The sequence below is a fragment of the Callithrix jacchus genome, chromosome 8 (assembly GCF_049354715.1).
Source record: "Callithrix jacchus isolate 240 chromosome 8, calJac240_pri, whole genome shotgun sequence".
Taxonomy (NCBI): domain Eukaryota; kingdom Metazoa; phylum Chordata; class Mammalia; order Primates; family Cebidae; genus Callithrix; species Callithrix jacchus.
In genome coordinates, this window is record NC_133509.1 from 30,410,000 (window position 1) to 30,432,785 (window position 22,786).

The window sequence follows — 22,786 nt, forward strand, 5'->3', positions numbered from 1 at the left end:
TTGGTAAAGTAAGACTCTGTCTCAAAAATAAACAAATAAAATAAATAAAAATAATGTTTAAAAAGGTGGCTTTCAGAGACTAAAGGGGGAATTCAGAAGATTTGAAAGTTTTCTTCTGATACTTCCCCACTTCATTCAACCCCAAATTAACAAACAGTATGCCTCCCACTTCTCCATCACTACCTGGAAAAGGAGAGAGAGAAAGTAGGTAAAGGAAGCTTAAAACATAGGGAGAGCCCAAAGTGGTGTGATGGTGGGTGAAGAGGGGATGACAGGCATCCATTTAGAAAAAGATTGAAGTTAAGGCTTCCAAACAGGACCTGCCCACCTGGCTCTGTGTCACCTGGAGGCCAGTCCTCATTTCTGATTGAAGTGATTTTGAGAGTTGGTGACCTATGGTAGATAGAGTCTTTTTTCTTGTTCTCATCAATGTGTTCTACTGTGGGAGGACAGTTCCTGTGAATGGCAGAACGTACTTCACATGCTCAAAATCCCTGTGCTCACTGAAAATCTCATTTTGATTCTCATAATTATCCCCAGCAGACAGTTAAAAAGGACAAAGAGTTTCTGTGGAATATGTAATGCTGCTATCCCTGGAGAAATTGGGCTCCTTCCTAGTGCTGCAGAGCATATGGAAGTGAGATGTTAGCAAAGTTCATCAGTGTTCTTAGGATAAGCTCTTTGGGAAGTTGTCAGAGACTGAACTCCTCTGACAGAAGATTTAAAGTAGCTTATTTTCTGGTACATGGAGCATAAGTTTTCTTAGTGAAAGTGCCTGAGGCAGAAGTGGCTTACAACTTTTACCTTAGCAATAGAACTAAACACCAAATGGCTGTATAGATCCTCCCATTAGTCAGAACCACAGAGAGAGGCTGGAGGTCAGGAAGAGATCAGATTGATTAAAATGGTCAGTATTTAAGTAGAACTAATCTGATATATGAATTGGATGTGGAGTCAATAGTCGAAGCTAGAAATCAAGTAGCAGAGCTTAGGGTAGCAGCAGAGGGTTAAAGGACAAGACTGTTAGATTGAATCATAGACATGGAGATGAACGATGACCTCATCTGAAGATTGCTGATTTTTTTTTTTTTTTTGAAATGGAGTCTCACACTGTTGCCCAGGCTGTAGTGCAGTGGTGCAATCTCAGCCCACTGCAATCTCTGCCTCCTGGGTTCAAGAAATGCTCCTGCCTCACCCTCTCAAGTAGCTGGGACTACAGGTATGCGCCACCATGCCCAGCTATTTTTTTTTTTTTTTTTGTATTTTTAGTAGAGATGGGGTTTCTCCATGTTGGCCAGGATGGTCAATCTCCTGACCTTGTGATCCACCTGCCTCGGTCTCCTAAAGTGCTGGGATTACAAGCATGAGCCACTGAGCCTGGACTGCTGATTTATTTTTATTTTTTGAGATGGATGGAGTCTTGCTCTGTTGCCCAAGCTAGAGTGCTATAGCACAATCTTGGCTCACTGCAACCTCTGCCTGCTGGACTCAAGTGATTCTCCTGCCTTAGCCTGCTGCATGGTTGGGATTATACCACCATGCCTGGCTAATTTTTGTGTTTCTAGTAGAGACAGGGATTCACCATGTTGGCCAGGCTGGTCTTGAACTCCTGACCTCAAGTGATCCACCCTCCTTGGTCTCCCAAAGTGCTGGGACTGCAGGTGTGAGCTCCTATGCCCCACTGGATTGCTGATTTTCATTGCTTAGTCAGTGCATAGTTAGGATTTTACTCCCTTCCTGGTGTATTTCCAGTGGACCTGGGTGATGAGATTTTAGTCTAGTTCTAATCCTAGCATTTCTGCATTTTATGTACTCTCTCCTTGCCTTTCATTTGTTTGTTTAGCTATTGACTTAGGTAATAGTATTAACAGTAATGGCCCAAGATTCTATTTGTTGTTGTTGATTGTTTGTTTGTTTTCTTGCCAAGTTGGATGCCACTGTTGGGATTACTACCTGTGAGGGTTTGTCTTGCAGACCTCGGCTCAGTGATGGATGAATAAGTACATTGACACACAGATATTATGCTTTACCAGTTTGGTTGAGGGTTTGTGGCCACTTACAGACTCCTTGGAGAATGCTGTAAAGAGATAGCCTGTGGCTTTCACCAGCCAGTGAGGCTTGCATTTATTTAGTAAAGTTTAATTTACAAAGGCTTGAAGTAACACCGCTAGAGTGAAAGATTAAAGGACGGGTTTTGATGCCTAAAGCAAACACCATTACTGAATGATATCCCTGGTTAGCTGGGTGTGGCGGCTCACACCTATAATCCCAACACTTTCAGAGGCCAAGGCAGGTGGATCACCTGAGGTCAGGAGTTTGAGACCAACCTGATGTACATGGAGAAAGCCTGTCTCTACTAAAAATAAAAAATGAGCCGGGCATGGTGGCACATGCCTGTAATTCCAGCTACTCAGGAGGCTGAGGCAGGAGACCCACTTGAACCTGGGAGGCAGAGGTTGTGGTGAACTGAGATCGTTCGCCATTGCACTCCAGCCTGGGCAAAAAGAGCAAAACTCTGTCTCAAAAAAAAAAAAAGAGAAAAATCCCGGGCCAACCTCCCCCTGAGAGGGCCATCTGGCTCAAAGGTTAGTTTTAAGACCACATGAGTAAACAAGTTAGGTAAACTTCCCCACATACCCTAATTGCTTTACTTATTAGCTAAATGTAAGGGGTATTTAGGTTACCTTTATCCAAAACTTTTACTGAAACTATGAAAGAAAACCCCTTAGACCTAAAGGGTTTGAGACTATGTTTTATAAACTTTCTGTATTATCTTCCCTTAATATTTTTGCTACCACTGTGAGTGAATTCTCACAACTGATATGCTGGACTGCATCCTCATAATTGCCTTTGTGCCACTAACTCTCCCTCCATAAAGAGGCAGAGTGGGCAGCAAGCACAGATGCCAGCCAGCGCAGTCCTTGTTATCTGAGATGTCATCACCTTCTTTTGGTAATTTCTACCCTGCAAATCTAGAAGTTATGATGTACTTTATCTTTTTAGAAGGGCTGTCCCTGAACTCACATGAAAAGTTTTGACCTTTTTTCCTTGAACTGCCCTCTGATTCTGTTTGACAGTGTTTGTGGAGGCTAGCATCTATTGACTGCTGTGGTTGTCAGTGGCTGAGCAGAAAAGGCTGGCTCTGGCTGTTTGTGTGGATGCAGAGAGGAGGGATAGGGGGATGCAGTGAGGACAGAGCCTCATTCATTACTGCTAGGATTCTTCCTTCTCACAAGCTATTTTGGAGGAGTGTCAGGGACCTCCCTGCTCTGGCTCTTGATGGTGAAACCTAGTGGGGAATCATCTGGTCTCCTTAAAAACATTACTGATCGGCCGCAGTGGCTCATGCTTATAATTGAAGCACTTTGGAAGTCTGAAGCCTGTGGATCACCTGAGGTCAAAAGTTCAAGACCAGCCTGGCTAACATGGCAAAATCCTGTCTCTACTAAAAATACACAAATTAGCTGGGCATGGTATTGGGTGCCTGTAGTCCTAGCTACTTGGGAGGTTGAGGCAAAGGAATTGCTTGAACCTGGGAGGCGGAGATTACAGTGAGCCCAGATTGCACCACTGCCCTCCAGCTTGAGCATCAAAGTGAGACCCCATCTCAAAAAATATATATATTCCTTACTGGGGAGGTGTTATGATGAAGGTGGAAAAACCTGCAGGGGCATAGGATCCAAAGAGACCTGATTCTAATCATAGCTCTCCTATTTGGTATGTGGGTTGCTCAGTCAGTTTATCTCCTGTGAGCTTCAGATTCCTCATCAATAAAAACATTATGGTTATAGCTATATTTTGAGTTGTTAAAGGATAAAATATGATTTCCATAAAGTACTCAGCATAATGCCTAGGACATATTGAATGGTTAGTCAATAAATGATAAAGATGTATCTAAAAATATATCTAAAATTTAGCATCGTGATTGCCATGTTGCTGCCTTTTCCTAGCAGAGCTATGTGGGTCTTAAGCAAATTTGCCATAATCCAAGGTCTAAAAGGCCTTGTCTTCAACTAATCAGCTGATTCATTTATACTAACTCCAGATTCCCCCTCCTCTCTTAAACTCTCTTACAGTTCTTTTTTATTCTAGAGGTGCTTTTCTCCTATTTATGCTTTTACGCTTCTTAGAATCTGGTGTCTGTTAAACTTCATCTGCGGACCAAGAAGGTAAAAATGCTGTGTTTCCATAAATCTTCGCAAAATGCTTGTTTCTTTGAGACTTACTGGATCAAACTTGGACCACACTAACCTTTACCCCTTAGGGAAAAGCCATGCTTTTGCATGTACTTTCTCAGACTAGAGAATTTTTCTGACCAGTGGCTGTAACTATTTCCTAACTTTAGGCTATGGGACAGAAAACAGTTTGCCAACTCTTGTAGGACTTTGCAAATACCTTGTGCTGTTTTGTGGTATATTTTTTAGCTTTACCATTTCAGGGACTTCTGGGCCGTAGAGTGAGTTGGCAGAGGGTCAAAACAACTTGGACTGAAGTTGAGAACTGGTACAGACAAGGCAGGGATGGGATGAGAAGTGGAACAGACAAGGCTGGGAAGACAGTGAGAACATTCTAATATGGACTTTCTTGTAGGGCAAGGCTCTGTCCCTTTTATTTCTCATTAAAATGGCTTTTTTCAACCTTTAGGAAGGGACAACAAAAATAGGAAGGATTGACTCAGAGCAGGAACAGGACATTGGTAAGTGACAGAGCATATGAGTCCAACATTTTGGGGCAAATACTTGTGCCTGAAAGGTTTCTTCAGAGGACTCTGATGATGCCCTGAGAAGAAGAGAATCATTGAAGGTTTTAGGGCCTGCTTCTCTTTCTGGGTTAGGTTTCAGGTCTGGGACCTGATGGGGGAGGCCCACACAGTGGGAGGATTTCAGGTCTGGGTGGTTTCAGGTCAGCCCTTCCTCTCTTGTTATGGTATGAGGTCTTCCACATGTTGGATTCTGATCTCACAGAAATGGAGAGGGTATTTCCCTGGATTGTCCCCCTACCCACTGACCACCACCTCTTTTATAGTCCTGCAGGGTCAGTGGATCGAGAGAGACCACTGCACTATCACCAGTGCCTGTGGGGTAGTTGTTCTCCGGCCTGCCCATGGGGCCCGCTGTACAGTCAATGGCCGGGAGGTCACTACCTCCTGCCGTCTGACACAAGGTAGGACCATCTACAACCCTGTTTATACCAAGAGGAGTGATGAAACAGCTCCAGTCTCATGGGCCCAGAGAACTCAGTGAAGCAGGCTCTAAGAATGGTTCACTCTGGCTGGGCACGGTGGCTCACAACTGTAATCCCAGCACTTTGGGAGGCCAAGGCGGGTGGATCACCTGAGGTCAAGAGTTCGAGATGAGCCTGACCAACACGGCGAAACCCCATCTCTACTAAAAATACAAAAATTAACAGGTTGCAGTGAGCCGAGATCACACCATTGCACTCCAGCTTGGGTGAAAAGAGCAAAACTCCATCTCAAAAAAAAAAAAAAAAGAATCACTCTTGGCCGAGCATGGTGGCTTACACCTATAATCCCAGAACTTTGGGAAGCTGAGGCAGTTGGATCACCTGAGGTTGGAAGTTCAAGACTAGCCTGACCAACATGGAGAAATGCCATCTCTGCTAAAAATACAAATTAGTCGGGCTTGGCAGCACATGCCTGTAATCCCAGCTACTCAGGAGGCTGAGGCAGGAGAATCACTTAAACCCAGGAAGCAGAGGTTGCAGTGAGCTGAGATTGCAACATTGCACCCCAGCCTGGGCAACAAGAGCGAAACTCCATCTCAAAAAAAAAAAAAAAAAGGATCACCCAGCCTTTGCACCCTGAAGTCTGAAGATTTTCTATTCCCATAAGTAAGCCTTAATTCCAAAGTCTTGGAGTGCAGAATAAGTCTATGAAATTTTTACCTGTGTTATTAGCTCTGTTGCCTTAGGAAAGTCTCTGAGTTTAACTTACCTCATCTGGAAAATGGGGATAATAATAGGACCATTGTGAGGATTGAATGAACGTTATAGTTCTTAATAGTGTGCTTGTCACTCAGTAAACATTCATTATTACTATCATTACCACTACTATTATTAATCTATGCAAATTCTGTCTGTCCTTTGAGACTGAACTTAGATTCCTCCTCTTCCAACAAGTGTTTCCTGACTACTCCACCTGGAACTCAACTTCCTTTCCCTTGGAGTACTAGAGTTCTTCCTGTCTGATTTATTAATTCAAGACATGTGCTGTGAGATACAGAATTAATACTTACCAACTCAGCAAAATTATCAGTTATTGAGGGCATGACTTTGTCTCACAGTACAGTGCCCTACACATAGTATGTACTCCAAAATATGAGCTGTTGATTGAATTCTCATTTGTCCCTGTGCTGCAGGAGCTGTCATAACCCTGGGGAAGGCACAGAAGTTCCGGTTCAACCACCCAGCAGAGGCTGCTGTCCTGCGGCAGCGAAGGCAGGTTAGCAGGGCTGTGTTTTCTGAGTTATTGCTAGCCTCCCTGTTTGTGATTTTTACAGGAAAAGCAAAGGAGAGGGTGGGTGATGATAGCAGCCTCACTGTGCTTTCTTCTTTGTTCAAGGTTGGAGAGGCTGCTGCTGCTGGTGGCTCCTTGGAATGGCTGGACTTGGATGGAGATCTCACTGCCTCCCGACTGGGTCTCTCCCCTTTGCTTTGGAAGGAAAGGTAAGAAATAGCTGATCATACTGATGTGGAGCCTATTGTATTCGCTTCTTAATCTGCTACAGCATGAATCAGAGTGGGGGTGGGGTGTGATTAATGTTGCAGCCAAGGTCTGAATGAGCCCTTGTCTGAATCAACTTGGGCAAATCATTTGATGATGCTGAACTAGCTGCTAAGTTTGTACTTGGCAGGGAAGTGGTCTTGGCCCTCATTTATTTCCTCTTTGGTATTTCAACTTTTTTCATCATTGCAAGAGGTATATTATTTGATGTTCCTATGGCTGCTTTCCTCTCTCCCCAAAATGTAGCTGTGATGTGTTTGTGGATATCTTTGATACGGATTCTGACCTTACCTCCCTGTATATGCCTTTAAGTTCTGGCCTGCTTATGTGGGAGCTCATAGTATATGTCACATAGTGTATGTGAGCTCATAGCTTCCAGAACTTATGGCTTTTTCTGAGTTTTTAAAGATAGTGTGTGACTGAGAATCCTTTCTTTCTCATAACTGAGAATCCAGAACTCTGCATGAGGGGCAGGAACTATAGAAAGAATATGAAAATATCTTTGGGTTTTACCCTCTCATACCCACTTTGCCTGCATTGTAACCATGAGACATTGAGTCAGAGTTGGTTTTCCTTGAGATGGAGTCTTGCTCTGTCACCTAGGCTAGAGTGCAGTGGGACGATCTCAGCTCACTGCAGCCTCTGCCTCCTGGGTTTAAGCGATTCTCCTGCCTCAGCCTCATGAGTATCTGGGATTACAGGTGCCTGCCAGCATGCCGGGCTAATTTTTGTATTTTTAGTAGAGATGGGGTTTTATCATGTTGGTCAGGCTGGTCTCAAACTCCTGACCTCGTGATCTGTCTGCCTCAGCCTCCCAAAATGCTGTGATTACATGCCTGGACAAGTCAGAATTTTATGTGATTGATGGCAACTACTTTTCTACTTCATACTTCATCCATTTCTACATAAAACACCCTTCCCATATCTAGATGCCTTGCAGGTTTGCTACCGGGAGTCCTTCTATTCCTGTATGTCAAAGTGACCTCTGCCTTAGAGATTTCCTTTAGAAAACTTCAGAGGGGAGTTGGTGCCTGTGACATCACTGAGGCTTGAGCACAGGGTCTCAGTAGAGTTATGATGGTCCATGGTTTCTTCAGAAGGATCTACCTGTTCTTTCCTTAGGCCAGCAGTATTCGATGGCAGATGAAGATAGTTTTATGTCTGACCTGGGCAGTGAGGAGTGTTGGATATAGGAGCAAAAGTGCTCTGATTCAGGAAGCATGAACAGCAGGCAAGTCCTCATAGGACAGTTGCTCAGTGAAGGATGTTATAAAAGAAATTTAATGAAGGATGATTCTAGTTTTGAGTAACTGAGAGTTCTATGGGATGGAGAGTAAGGTAGAAGAGGTAACACAAGGTGGACTCAGGACTGAGGCTGGAGCTTTTGCTTTGTCAGAGCGATTTTACTTTTTTGTAGTGAAGTCATGAAAGTAGCTCCTATTTTAGGTAAGGTTTGTTTGGGAAGAATCATTGAAGAGCTGTTCTTCCCAGAGTTAACAGATTTACAGAAAACAACACTGCAACTTAAATAGGTGAGAATGGAGGAGATGCATTGCAGCAGACAAAACTGGTTCACATCCTGGCTATATTACAGAAAAGCTATGTGACCTTAGGCAAGTCACTGAACCTCTGAGCCTATTTTCCTACCTCTAAAAAGATGATACTGTCTTCTCTTTCCCAAGGATTCTTGTGATAAACATCGAAAGAGGGAGTATATATGCATGGTGCTGACACACCCCACAACCCCTATTGCTGCCAGCAAGTCTGCCTCCCTTCCTCTTTCCTGTCCCCCTGTCTCAACCCAGCTGACCTATTCACTCCAGGGTATATTGTGGTGTTGTGCTCTTCTCTTGCCTTTTAGAAGTGTTCTATAGCTCTCTAGCCCCACAGGCACCGACGTGACCTTTCAGACACGCAAGAATGTGTCCTTTCATTTACAGAAGAAGGAATTTCAGAATCAAGGCCTCTCCCACCCACTGCCTCCACTCTTGAGCACCAGCTGTAGGAGTCTGTAGGCTGGGCTGGTCCTGCCCAGCTACCGTAGCCAGCATCTGTGCCAATCCCTGGTGGAGGTGGTGTGGTGTGGTACTCAAGCCTGTGATTGGGCAAAGGGACCAGGGAGAGGAACTTGTATGAATAGAGAAAAATATAAATTGTCAGCTGGGCTCCCAGTCTGGATTTGTGGTTGTGTGTCCATGAGAGTCTCTCCCTCTGCTCTTGGATGTGGTTGGCTCCAAAGCCTCCCTTCGTCCTAGGCTTCCTTTCCTCATTTATCTCTGGAGCAGCATTCATGAGGACCCTGCAAAGCTGGAGCTAGCTCTAGAGCCAGGGGAAATTGCCAGTCTGCCTTCCTTTTCTCCTTGCAGTAGTAATCTGGACTAGAGAGGAATTTGTCTTTGAATACCATTGCCTGTGTTCTTGGCATTTTCCCATTTGGAGTTTTAGGGGGTTAACCTTAAGTGCCTAGAGCCTGGGACACACTTGCTGCCACTGCCGCCACTGCTGCCACTGCTGCTTTAGTAAGTAGACACTGCCGCAGTTTGCTGCAGAAGCTGCCAGACCCCAAGACTGGGGGAGGGCTGTGAGAGAAGAATGGGGAGGATGCAGTGGAATCCTCAAAAACAGGTGACTAGGCAGCAGGTGGAGGATACTGGCGCTACCAGAGTTGAAGGGCAGTCACCTGATAAAGACAGGTCCCTTGGCTGGCAGATAAATGAAGACTTGCCTTTTGTAATCTACCCAGACATGTAGCATAAGGTTGCTGTTTTCTTTTTTCATCAGCTTTCTGGGAACTTGACAAAACGTGCTTAGCAGAGGGTCTGTTCTGTCTGATTGTGTAGCCTCTTCGGTGAATGTGTTGCATCTACTGAGATTACAACAGACATTCTCTCTTTGCAGGTCCTATTGCTATGCAGGAAACAGTATAATAGCTGCCACTTTCTTAGGTGAAGAGTAGAGAGTGCCCCTTCTAGGGAGAAACAAATTATAAATCTGAAGGTTGAGGAGGAAGCCAGCCAAGGAAACTGAGTAATCTCAGGGAATTCACATAAAGTTCGTCTCTCAGCCTCTTGCATCTGGTGGTCTATGGATCTTAGCTGGGTTTGTCTAGGACCCTTTGATTGGCTCATGTTTGTAATTCAGCCATTTCTATAGCAGACAGAAATAGGAACAGTAATATAAGCATGATACATAGATGTATGTTTCCTGTTAACTGCTTTTTCTGTTTGGCATTAACTGGTTTTCTATTCCAGTTGCTATCCTGAGCCTCTGTGTAACAGAGTACTCTTCTTCTTTCAGTATGCTCCCCTGTGTATATTTGGCCTTTTGCCCACAGTAATCAATGCCAGTCTTCTCCTGAGTGCACCCCACTCAGGTGTCTGCACCTGTCCTACTCCTTGGACCAGTTGCAGGTTGAATGACCTCATAGCCTCCTTCCCTGGGAAGAGACTATGGTTGTGTCAGCTCCTACTTGCATTCCCCCAGGGTATTCTACCTATCCATCTTTCACTGTCCTCCAAAGGCTGTGTTATGAAACCTTAATTTTTTCCAAGGCAGGGGCAGCAAACTTTTTTTGTAAAAGGCCAGATAGTATTTTAGGCTTTGTGGGCCATATGGTCTGTGCTGCAACTACTCAATTTTGCCAGGGTGGTGCAAAATCAGTACTAGAGAGTACATAAATAAATGGATATGGTTGCATTCTAATAAAACTTTATTAATAAAAACAGGCAGCAGACCAAATTTGGACTCACAGGCTTTCATTTGTGGACCTCTTCTGTGATACCCATGTGATTTCATTTTGCTCTACAAAGTGGTAGATCTCTTTTTTTTTTTTTTTCCCCGAGATGGAGTTTCGCTCCTGTTACCCAGGCTGGAGTGCAATGGCGCGATATCGGCTCACTGCAACCTCCGCCTCCTGGGTTCAGGCAATTCTCCTGCCTCAGCCTCCTGAGTAGCTGGGATTACAGGCATGCGCCACCATGCCCAGCTAATTTTTTGTATTTTTAGTAGAGACGGGGTTTCACCATGTTGACCAGGATGGTCTCAACTCTTGACCTCGTGATCCACCCGCCTCGGCCTCCCAAAGTGCTGGGATTACAGGCGTGAGCCACCGCGCCCGGCCTAGATCTCTTAAAAAGAGTGGTTCCCTTACAGCATACTGGTCATACTGCCTGAGATATGGTTCCACCATAACCAATAAGCCAGCTTCTCCGAGCTTTGAAGTCATGACATCCTGGGGTTGTAGGGAAGGCTTGATAAAGCAGGCTTGATTCTGACATTTTTAGCCTCTGGCAGAATCTGACTCTTCCCAGCCAGTCCCATCCTGTGCCCATCCTAGGGTGCCAATATGACAGGGATGAGGATACCCTGCAGAAAAAAGCATTTGAGGTCTTTACATAACCACAGGGAAAGGTCAGCAAGTAGGTAGAAGCTGTCAGTTTTCAGAATAAGCTTCTGAGTCATCTATGGTTGTATAGATGGAACTTGGTTCCAGAGGCATGACTAAAATCTAGAATTTTTTAGGCCAGGCACGGTGGACCATGCCTGTAGTGCCAGGACTTTGGGAGGCTGAGGTGGGCAGATTACTTGAGGTCAGCAGTTTGAGATCAGCCTGACGAACATGGTGAAACCCCTGTCTCTACTAAAAATACAAGAATTAGCCAAGCCTGGTGGCACATATCTGCAGTCCCAGCTACTTGGGAGGCTGAGGCAGGAGAATTGCTTGAACCTGGGAGGCAAAGGTTGCAGTGAGCTGAGATCATGCCACTGCACTCCAGCCTGGGTGGTAGAGTGAGACCTGGACTCAAAAAAAAAAAAATCTAGAATTTTCTGTAAGCTGTTTGTTATGGAAAATTTCAAATACAACACAGATTTTCAGCTCATGGCTAATCTTAGTTCATTTATATCCCTCATTTCCTCTCACTGGATCTAGACAAATTAGTGACATATTTCACCAATAAATGCTCAGTGTATATCTCTGAAAGGTGTGGTAGAGTCTAAAACTCTTGAATCCGATTCCAGGGCTTATTCACTGAAAACAGCTCTTGAGTGGAGACCAGCTCTCTTTTGGGTCACACACACAGGTGTGGTTTGTGTATAAATTATCAGCTGCCTTTTGCTACCAGATCACAGAGGACTTCTGTTTCAGGGAATGGAGGTGCTGAATATATAGGAGAGAGTTTTATGCCCACAGTGTTTCTGAAGCTTCTGCTTTACTATTTCCAACATATTTTTACCAGACACTTTTTTATTCTTTTTTAAAGGACAAAACTTCTGAGTTTAGCTAAAATGTTTCTGTGTCTTTTTAAAAAGAACAACTTTCCTGGTGATTTTCCTTAACTAAAATGAATGTGTGTTTCTGCTAAAGGCACAACTCTAAGAATATGCCAGTTTAATGACCATTCTCCTCTCCTGCACTGTGACATCATGAGCTGCCTGTGACACCATCCCTGTTTGTCCAAGGTTGCTAGGAGTCCAAAGTCCTCTCTACCCTGTTGAATTCAGGGGCTTTCTCAGAAGGCCTTACACTCCCATCAGTTTGTCCTAAGCTTGATTTGCATTTCCCCTTGGGTAACCTCAGCTGCTTCTGTGACAGGACAGTACTTGAAGAACAGTGTGACGAGGACCATCAGACACCAAGGGATGGAGAGACATCCCACAGTGCCCAGATTCAGCAGCAGCAGAGCTATGTGGAGGATTTGAGGAAACAAATCCTAGCAGAAGAGATTAAAGCTGAGAGGGAACTGGAACTTGACCAAGCTTGCATTAGCCAGCAGATTAAAGAAAGTAGGTGTCCACCACTTAAGGTGTCTGCCTCACCTCCTTATTCTTTCATTTTCATGCTTCCTCGTCCTTTTGTATTCTTTCTTTTGTTTTCTTTGTGATATGACGGAATCTTTGGTATTAGGTGTTCTCTTTTCTTTTAGACACCAGAGGCTCTTATAAGAAAAGGGCTGGAAGCAAGAATTAGGAAGCTAATTTCCTTATTGTCCTCAGAATTATGGGCCTTCTACTTATCACTCCTCATTTGCTCATGTGTCCATACCCTACTGCCTTCCCTAGCATGTGCCCACTGTTGTGCTGAGGCCTGAGGGTCTTCATTATTTTGCTTTGTGATAAGGGGGTCCTGTAGCTGTGCAGCCCTCATCCCGCCACATCACCTTGGCCAGCTCCTTCACTCCACACAGGTCCAGCCATGGCTGGAGGTGTCTGAGTCAAGGGAGCCACGAGCAGGGATGGAGATGCTGAACTTCTCTCTGGATGTTTTTGGTTCCTAGACCAGCAGTGTCTGCTCAGAGAAGAGACCTGGCTGGCCAGCCTGCAGCAGCAGCAGCAAGAAGACCATGTAGCAGAGAAAGAACTTGAGGGATCTGTGGCGCTTGATGCTTGGCTTCAGACAGATCATGAGATTCAGCCATCCCCATTTGCCCAAAGTCAGAAAAGGGTGGTGCAACTGCAGCTCCTGCGGAGACACACTCTTCGGGCAGCAGAGCAGAATGTCTGGCGAAAAAAGGTCTCATTCCAGCTAGAGAGAATCATCAAAAAGCAGAGGCTGTTGGAGGCCCAGAAGAGACTGGAGCAGCTCACAACATTGTGCCAGCTCCAGGATGACAGCACCCAGGAGCACCCCTACTGGGTTCCCAGCCCTGATGCCATAGTCCCACAGCCTCGATGTAGAAGAAGATCATCAAGTTGCAGTTCTCTGAGCCCCCAAAGGCTCTGCAGCAAGCACATGCCCCAGCTACAGAGGTACAGCCAGTAGTTGTCACCTGGAAACACTTGGTTAAAGTTTACAGCCTTGTTGTCTAGGTAGTGTTCTTTTCTTCCCAGTGCCTCATTTCCTCAGTCTGTGAAATGGAAGGATGTATATAGTCCTGTCTTCCTCTTGACTTTTTCTCCCTTCTGGCCACTCTTCTTCTTTCTGTAGACATCGTTTTAAATCGAGGCCTTTCCCATCTTCCTTACCTCCTGAGTAGCAATTCTTGCTTCTTTGGTAATATCTTGGGAATAAGGCTCTCAGCCTCATTTTTCATCTGTTCCTTAGACCTGGACTATCCATATACATTTCCTTGTATGTCCCACCTAAATCTTGTCATGCCTCTAACCAGACTTCTTGACTCCTATACCACCCCCCTCTGTCTCCCTCCCCGACCCACCTGGCACATCAAATGAGCTTTCTGATCCCACCTCCCACCTGGTGAGTAAGCTATGTTTTCTTTTTTTGTTTAATTGCATTTTAGGTTTTGGGGTACATGTGCAGAACATGCAAGACAGTTGCATAGGTACACACATGGCAGTGTGTTTTGCTTCCTTTCTCCCCTTCACCCACATTTGGCATTTCTCCCCAGGCTATCCCTCCCCAGCTCCCCCGACTGCTGGCCCTCCCCTTTTCCCCCCACTAGACCCCAGTGTTTAGTACTCCCCTCCCTGTGTCCATGTGTTCTCATTTTTCATCACCCGCCTATGAGTGAGAATATGCGGTATTTCATTTTCTGTTCTTGTGTCAGTTTGCTGAGAATGATGTTCTCCAGATTCATCCATGTCCCTACAAATGACACAAACTCATCATTTCTGATTGCTGCATAATATTCCGTGGTGTATATGTGCCACATTTTCCAAATCCAGTCTATCATCAATGGGCATTTGGGTTGATTCCAGGTCTTTGCTATTGTAAACAGTGCTGCAATGAACATTCGTGTGCATGTGTCCTTATAGTAGAACGATTTATAGTCCTTTGGATATATACCCAGTAATGGGATTGCTGGGTCAAATGGAATTTCTATTTCTAAGGCCTTGAGGAATCGCCACACTGTCTTCCACAATGGTTGAACTAGTTTACACTCCCACCAACAGTGTAAAAGTGTTCCTTTTTTTCCACATCCTCTCCAGCATCTGTTGTCTCCAGATTTTTTAATGATCGCCATTCTAACTGGTGTGAGATGGTATCTCAATGTGGTTTTGATTTGCATCTCTCTGATGACCAGTGACGATGAGCATTTTTTCATATGATTATTGGCCTCATATATGTCTTCTTTCGTAAAGTGTCTGTTCATATCCTTTGCCCAATTTTGAATGGGCTTGTTTTTTTTCCTATAAATCTGTTTGAGTTCTTTTTTTTTTTTTTTTATTGGATTTTAGGTTTTGGGGTACATGAGCAGAGCATGCAAGACAGTTGCGTAGGTACACACATGGCAGTGTGCTTTGCTTTTCTTCTCCCCTTCACCCACATTTGGCATTTCTCCCCAGGCTATCCCTCCCCACCTTCCCCTCCCACTGGCCCTCCTCTTTCCCCCCAATAGACCCCAGTGTTTAGTACTCCCCTCCCTGTGTCCATGTGTTCTCATTTTTCATCACCCACCTATGAGTGAGAATATGCGGTGTTTCATTTTCTGTTCTTGTGTCAGTTTGCTGAGGATGACATTCTCCAGATTCATCCATGTCCCTACAAATGACACAAACTCATCATTTCTGATTGCTGCATAATATTCCATGGTGTATATGTGCCACATTTTTCCAATCCAGTCTATTATCAATGGGCATTTGGGTTGATTCCAGGTCTTTGCTATTGTAAACAGTGCTGCAATGAACATTCGTGTACATGTGTCCTTATAGTAGAACGATTTATAGTCTTTTGGATATATACCCAGTAATGGGATTGCTGGGTCAAATGGAATTTCTATTTCTAAGGCCTTGAAGAATCGCCACACTGTCTTCCACAATGGTTGAACTAATTTACACTCCCACCAACAGTGTAAAAGTGTTCCTTTTTCTCCACATCCTCTCCAGCATCTGTTGTCTCCAGATTTTTTAATGATCGCCATTCTAACTGGCGTGAGATGGTATCTCAATGTGGTTTTGATTTGCATCTCTCTGATGACCAGTGACGATGAGCATTTTTTCATATAATTGTTGGCCTCATATATGTCTTCTTTCGTAAAGTATCTGTTCATATCCTTTGCCCACTTTTGAATGGGCTTGTTTGTTTTTTTCCTGTAAATCTGTTTGAGTTCTTTGTAAATTCTGGATATCAGCCCTTTGTCAGATGGGTAGACTGCGAAAATTTTTTCCCATTCTGTTGGTTGCCGATCCACTCTAGTGACTGTTTCTTTTGCCGTGCAGAAGCTGTGGAGTTTCATTAAGTCCCATTTGTCTATTTTGGCTTTTGTTGCCAATGCTTTTGGTGTTTTGTTCATGAAGTCCTTGCCTACTCCTATGTCCTGGATAATTTTGCCTAGATTTTCTTCTAGGGTTTTTATGGTGCCAGGTCTTATGTTTAAGTCTTTAATCCATCCGGAGTTAATTTTAGTGTAAGGTGTCAGGAAGGGGTCCAGTGTCTGCTTTCTGCACATGGCTAGCCAGTTTTCCCAACACCATTTGTTAAACATGGAATCCTTTCCCCCTTGCTTGTTTTTGTCAGGTTTATCAAAGATTGTATAGTTGTATGTATGTTGTGTTGCCTCCAGTGCCTCTGTTCTGTTCCATTGGTCTATCTCTCTGTTTTGGTACCAGTACCATGCTGTTTTGATTACTGTAGCCTTGTAGTATAGTTTGAAATCCGGTAGTGTGATGCCCCCCGCTGTGTTCTTTTTGCTTAGAATTGACTTGGCTATGCGGGCTCTCTTTTGGTTTCATATGAAGTTCATGGTGGTTGTTTCCAGTTCTGTGAAGAAAGTCCATGGTAGCTTGATGGGGATAGCGTTGATTCTGTAAATTACTTTGGGCAGTATAGCCATTTTCACAATATTAATTCTTCCTAACCATGAACATGGAATGTTTCTCCATCTGTTTGTGTCCTCTCTGATTTCGTTGAGCAGTGGTTTGTAGTTCTCCTTGAAGAGGTCTCTTACGTTCCTTGTGAGTTGTATTCCAAGGTATTTTATTCTTTTTGTAGCAATTGCGAATGGCAGTTCACTCTTGATTTGGCTTTAAGTCTGTTATTGGTGTAGACGAATGCTTGTGATTTTTGCACATTGATTTTATATCCTGAGACTTTGCTGAAGTTGCTTATCAGTTTCAGGAGTTTTTGGGCTGAGGCAATGGGGTCTTCTATGTATACTATCATGTCGTCTGCAAATAGAGACAATTTGGCTTCCACCTTTCCTATTTGAATACCCTTTATTTCTTTTTCTTGCCTGATTGCTCTGGCTAGAACTTCCAGTACTATATTGAATAGGAGTGGTGAAAGAGGGCACTGTTTGAGTTCTTTGTACATTCTGGATATCAGCCCTTTGTCCGATGGGTAAACTGCAAAAATTTTTTCCCATTCTGTTGGTTGCCGATTCACTCTAGTGACTGTTTCTTTTGCTGTGCAGAAGCTGTGGAGTTTCATTAGGTCCCATTTGTCTATTTTGGCTTTTGTTGCCAATGCTTTTGGTGTTTTGGTTATGAAGTCCTTGCCTACTCCTATGTCCTGGATGGTTTTGCCTAGATTTCCTTCTAGGGTTTTTATGGTGCCAGGTCTTATGTTTAAGTCTTTAATCCATCTGGAGTTAATTTTAGTGTAAGGTGTGTCAGGAAGGGGTCCAGTTTCTGCTTTCTGCACATGGCTAGCCAGTTTTCCCAACACCATTTGTGAAACAGGGAATCCTTTCCTCATTGCTTGCTTTTGTCAGGTTTATCAAAGATTGTATGGTTGTAGATATGTTGTGTTGCCTCCGGTGCCTCTGTTCTGTTCCATTGGTCTATGTCTCTGTTTTGGTACCAGTACCATGCTGTTTTGATTACTGTAGCCTTGTAGTATAGTTTGAAATTCGGTAGTGTGATGCCCCCCGCTGTGTTCTTTTTGCTTAGAATTGACTTGGCTCTGTGGGCTCTCTTTTGGTTCCATATGAAGTCCATGGTGGTTTTTTCCAGTTCCGTGAAGAAAGTCAGTGGTAGCTTGATGGGGATAGCGTTGATTCTGTAAATTACTTTGGGCAGTATAGCAATTTTCACGATATTAATTCTTCCTAATCATGAACATGGAATGTTTCTCCATCTGTTTGTGTCCTCTCTTATTTCGTTGAGCAGTGGTTTGTAGTTTTCCTTGAAGAGGTCCCTTACGTTCCTTGTGAGTTGTATTCCAAGGTATTTTATTCTTTTTGTAGCATTTGTGAATGGCAGTTCGTTCTTGATTTGGCTTTCTTTAAGTCTGTTATTGGTGTAGAGGAATGCTTGTGATTTTTGCACATTGATTTTATATCCTGAGACTTTGCTGAAGTTGCTTATCAGTTTCAGGAGTTTTGGGGCTGAGGCGATGGGGTCTTCTATGTATACTATCATGTCGTCTGCAAATAGAGACAATTTGGCGCTCACCTTTCCTATTTGAATATCCTTTATTTCTTTTTCTTGCCTGATTGCTATGGCTAGAGCTTCGAGTACTATATTGAATAGGAGTGGTGAAAGAGGTTATCCTTGTCTACTGCCGGATTTCAAAGGGAATGCTTCCAGTTTTTGCCCATTCAGTATGATATTGGCTGTTGGTTTGTCATAAATAGCTTTTATTACTTTGAGATACATTCCATCGATACCGAGTTTATTGAGGGTTTTTAGCATAAAGGGCTGTTGAATTTTGTCGAATGCCTTCTCTGCATCAATTGAGATAATCATGTGGTTTTTATTTTTGGTTCTGTTTATGTGGTGAATTACGTTTATAGACTTGCATATGTTGAACCAGCCTTGCATCCCCGGGATGAATCCTACTTGATTGTGGTGAATAAGTTTTTTGATTTGCTATTGCAATCGGCTTGCCAATATTTTATTGAAGATTTTTGCAATATTTTATTGAAGATTTTTGCATCTATGTTCATCATGGATATTGGTCTGAAGTTATCTTTCCTTGTTGGGTCTCTGCTGGGTTTTGGTATCAGGATGATATTGGTCTCATAATATGATTTGGGAAGGATTCCCTCTTTTCGGATTATTTGCAATAGTTTCAGAAGGAATGGTACCAGCTCCTCTTTGTGTGTCTGGTAGAATTCGGCTGTGAATTTGGCTGTGAACCTGTCTGGACCTGGGCTTTTTTTGTGTGGTAGGCTCTTAATTGCTTCCTTGACTTCTGTCCTTGTTATTGGTCTATTCGTAGTTTCAGCTTCCTCTTGGTTTAGGCTTGGGAGGACACAGGAGTCCAGGAATTTATCCATTTCTTCCAGGTTTACTAGTTTATGTGCATAGAGTTGTTTGTAATATTCTTTTATGATGGTTTGAATTTCTGTGGAATCTGTGGTGATTTCCCCTTTATCATTTTTTTATTGCATCTATTTGGTTGTTCTCTCTTTTCTTTTTAATCAATCTGGCTAGTGGTCTGTCTATTTTGTTGATCTTTTCAAAAACCACCTCTTGGATTTATTGATTTTATGAAGGGTTTTTCGTGTCTCTATCTCCTTCAGTTTAGCTCTGATCTTAGTTATTTCTTGTCTTCTGCTAGGTTTTGAGTTTTTTTGATCTTGCTTCTCTAGCTCTTTGAATTTTGACAATAGGGTGTCAATTTTGGATCTCTCCATTCTCCTCATATGGGCACTTATTGCTATATATTTTCCTTTAGAGACTGCTTTAAATGTGTCCCAGAGATTCTGGCATGTTGTGTCTTCGTTCTCATTGGTTTCGAAGAACTTCTTTATTTCTGCCTTCATTTCATTGTTTATCCAGTCAACATTCAAGAGCCAGTTGTTCAGTTTCCATGAAGCTGTGCGGTTCTGGGTTGGTTTCTGTATTCTGAATTCTAACTTGATTGCACTATGGTCTGAGAGACTGTTTGTTATGATTTCAGTTGTTTTGCATTTGCTGAGGAGTGCTTTACTTCCAATTAAGTGGTCAGTTTGAGAGTAGGTGTGATGTGGTGCTGAGAAGAATGTATATTCTGTGGATTTGAGGTGGAGAGTTCTGTAAATGTCTATCAGGTTTGCTTGCTCCAGATCTGAGTTGAAGCCCTGGATATCCTTGTTAATTTTCTGTCTGGTTGATCTGTCTAATATTGACAGTGGAGTGTTAACATCTCCCACTATTATTGTGTGGGAGTCTGCGTCTCTTTGTAAGTCATTAAGAACTTGTCTTCTGTATCTGGGTGCTCCTGTATTGGGTCCATATATGTTTAGGATTGTTAGCTCTTCTTGTTGTATCGTTCCTTTTACCATTATGTAATGACCTTCTTTGTCTCTTTTGATCTTTGTTGCTTTAAAGTCTATTTTATCAGAGATGAGAATTGCAACTCCTGCTTTTTTTTTGCTCTCCATTTGCTTGGTAAATCTTCCTCCATCCCTTTATTTTGATCCTTTGTGCATCCTTGCATGTGAGATGTGTTTCCTGGATACCGCACACTGACTGGTTTTGTTTTTTTATCCAATTTGCCAGTCTGTGTCTTTTGATTGGTGCATTTAGTCCATTTACATTTAGGGTTAATATTGTAATGTGTGAATTTGATACTGCCATTTTGATGCTAGCTGGCTGTTTTGCCCGTTAGTTGTTGTAGATTCTTCATTATGTTGATGCTCTTTAGCATTTAGTGTGATTTTGGAATGGCTGGTACTGGTTGTTCCTTTCCATATGTAGTGGCTCTCTCAGGAGCTCTTGTAAAGCAGGCCTGGTGGTGACAAAATCTCTGAGTATTTGCTTGTTTGCAAAGGATTTTATTTTTCCTTCACTTATGAAGCTCAGTTTGGCTGGATATGAAATTCTGGGTTGAAAGTTCTTTTCTTTAAGGATGTTGAATATTAGCCCCCACTCTCTTCTGGCTTGTAGAGTTTCTGCCGAGAGATCTGCTGTGAGTCTGATGGGCTTCCCTTTGTGGGTGACCCGACCTTTCTCTCTGGCTGCCCTTAGTATTTTCTGCTTCATTTCAACCTTGTGGAATCTGACGATTATGTGCCTTGACGTTGCTCTTCTTGCGGAATGTATTTGTGGTTTTCTCTGTATTTCCTGCATTTGAGTGTTGGCCTGTCTTGCTAGGTTGGGGAAGTTTTCCTGGATAATGTCCTGCAGAGTATTTTCCAGCTTGGATTCATTTTCTTCGTCACATTCTGGTACACCTATCAAACGTAGGTTAGGTCTCTTCACATAGTCCCACATTTCTTGGAGACTTTGTTCATTCCTTTTTGCTCTTTTTTTTCTGATTTTGGTTTCTCGTTTTATTTCATTGAGTTGATCTTCGACTTCAGATATTCTTTCTTGTGCTTGGTCAATTCGGCTGTTGAAACTTGTGCATGCTTCGCGAAATTGTCATATTGTGTTTTTCAGCTCATTTAATTCATTCATATTCCTCTCCAAGTTATCCATTCTTGTTATCATTTCCTCGAATCTTTTTTCAAATCTTTTATCAAGGTTTTTAGTTTCTTTGCATTGATTTAAAACATGTTCTTTTAGCTCACAAAAGTTTCTCATTATCCACCTTCTGAAGTCTAATTCCGTCATTTCGTCACAGTCATTCTCCGTCCAGCTTTGCTCCCTTGCTGGTAAGGAGTTTTGGTCCTTTCTAGGAGGTGAGGTGTTCTGGTTTCAGGTGTTTTCCTTTTTTTTTGCGCTGGTTTCTTCCCATCTTTGTGGATTTATCCACCTGTCGTCTGAGTAGTTGCTGACTTTTTCATTGGGTCTCTTAGTGGACGCCCAGATTGTTGATGATGAAGTATTTCTGTTACTTGGTTTTCCTTCTACCAGTCTAGCCCCTCTACTGTACGACTGCTGAGGTCCACTCCAGGCCCTGCTTGTCTGGGGTGCACCTATAGCAGCTGCAGAACAGTGAGGGATGCTACCAGTTTCTTTTTCTGCTATCTTTGTCCCAGAATGATGCCTGCCAAATGTCAGTCTTCTGGATATAGAGGGGTCAGGGAGCTGCTTGAAGAGACAGTCTGTACTTTATAGAAGCTCAAGTGCTGAGCTGTGAGCTCTGTTTTTCATTCAGGGCTGTTAGGCTGCTACGTTTAATTCTGCTGCAACAGAACTCATAAAATAACCCTTTTTTTCTCAGATGCTCTGTCTTGGGGGTGGGGGGGTGGGGCTTTCTTTGTGAGTGTCCGTTGTGCTGTCCTGCCCAGCTAGGAGGCAGTCTAGACACTATTTGCCTGGCGGGGCTTTGCCCTGCTGGTGTGAGGTTCGCCCTGTTGCTGCAGACTCTGCCCTTCTGCTGCAGTCTCCGCCCTGCTGCCACAGGCTACGCCCTGCGGCGGAGTCTCTCTGTTGTGGTGGGTTGCCTCGGCAACTGCAGGCTGCGTCAACAATGGGTGTGTACCTCAGTAGGGGTGGATTGCCTCGGTAATGGCGGACGCCCCTCCACCACGGAGCTGCACCGTACTGGGTTCAGCTGTGCCCTAAGGAAACCTCTCCACTGGGTGCGTTTGGAATCACCATTTTGTTTGTCCCACTGCGCTACCCCAAACACTGTTTCCTGGAATCTCCTGGGCTGGCTCACTGTCCAAGTCCCATTCAGTCTCAAGTTCAGCCTTCTCAAGTCTCAGGTTGCCGGTTCAACAGGGCACTTAGACCAGTGCGCTTTGTGTGGAGCGCTGTGTAGCACCACTGCATTACAGTGCCGGCTGCCAGCCGCACCAGCCAAAACCTCTGCCTGGCGTCCCGTATCTTTTTTATACCTGGGAATTTCCCCGTTCTGTGGGCAACAAAGATCCGTCTGGAAATGCGGCCCTGACTCACCCTCTCCACGCATTCACCGAGAGCTTCAATCCTGAGTTGTTCTCACTGCGCCATCTTGAGTCCTCCCCTAAGCTATGTTTTTAACTCCCGGGTTCAAGTTGAGATCTTCCTTGTTTCTTTTCTCCATTACTCCTTATATCAAGGCAGGGCTCTATTATCTCCCAGACTCCTTGGAGCAAGGGTTTATATATCTTATACCTCTTTAAATCGTCAGGACCTAGCATAGGTTCTTGTCCATAGGAGGTTCACAATTAACGTCTCTTGGTGTGATGTTTGCCCACCTCTCTGGTCTTCAAAGTACCAGGTGGGCTTTTTAAAAAATTTTATTATGAAAAAAAATTTAAACATATGCCAAGTTGGAAGAGTAGTATATGTATCACTGATAGTATTCAGCAGTTATTAAGCTTTACGCACTTGCCTACATTCCCA

The 22,786-nt window shown here is 43.6% G+C and overlaps 1 protein-coding gene across 28 annotated transcripts in view; it reads left to right on the plus strand.

Annotated features, from left to right (window-relative positions):
• Positions 1 to 22,786, plus strand: part of STARD9 (StAR related lipid transfer domain containing 9) — a 206,828-nt gene that overhangs the window by 136,191 nt on the left and 47,851 nt on the right. For 26 of the 28 annotated variants that reach the window (XR_013520871.1, XR_013520869.1, XR_013520872.1 and 23 more), the window contains 6 exons: positions 4,645 to 4,696; positions 5,026 to 5,163; positions 6,378 to 6,460; positions 6,581 to 6,684; positions 12,336 to 12,526; positions 13,018 to 13,489. Coding sequence is in view for 14 of the 28 variants with exons in the window: in XM_078334028.1 (XP_078190154.1) it covers positions 4,645 to 4,696; positions 5,026 to 5,163; positions 6,378 to 6,460; positions 6,581 to 6,684; positions 12,336 to 12,526; positions 13,018 to 13,489 (1,040 nt within the window). In the remaining 14 variants the exon portion in view is untranslated. The remainder of the gene's footprint in view (positions 1 to 4,644; positions 4,697 to 5,025; positions 5,164 to 6,377; positions 6,461 to 6,580; positions 6,685 to 12,335; positions 12,527 to 13,017; positions 13,490 to 22,786) is intronic. The other 2 variants (XM_078334034.1, XM_078334030.1) reach the window with 2 other exon arrangements.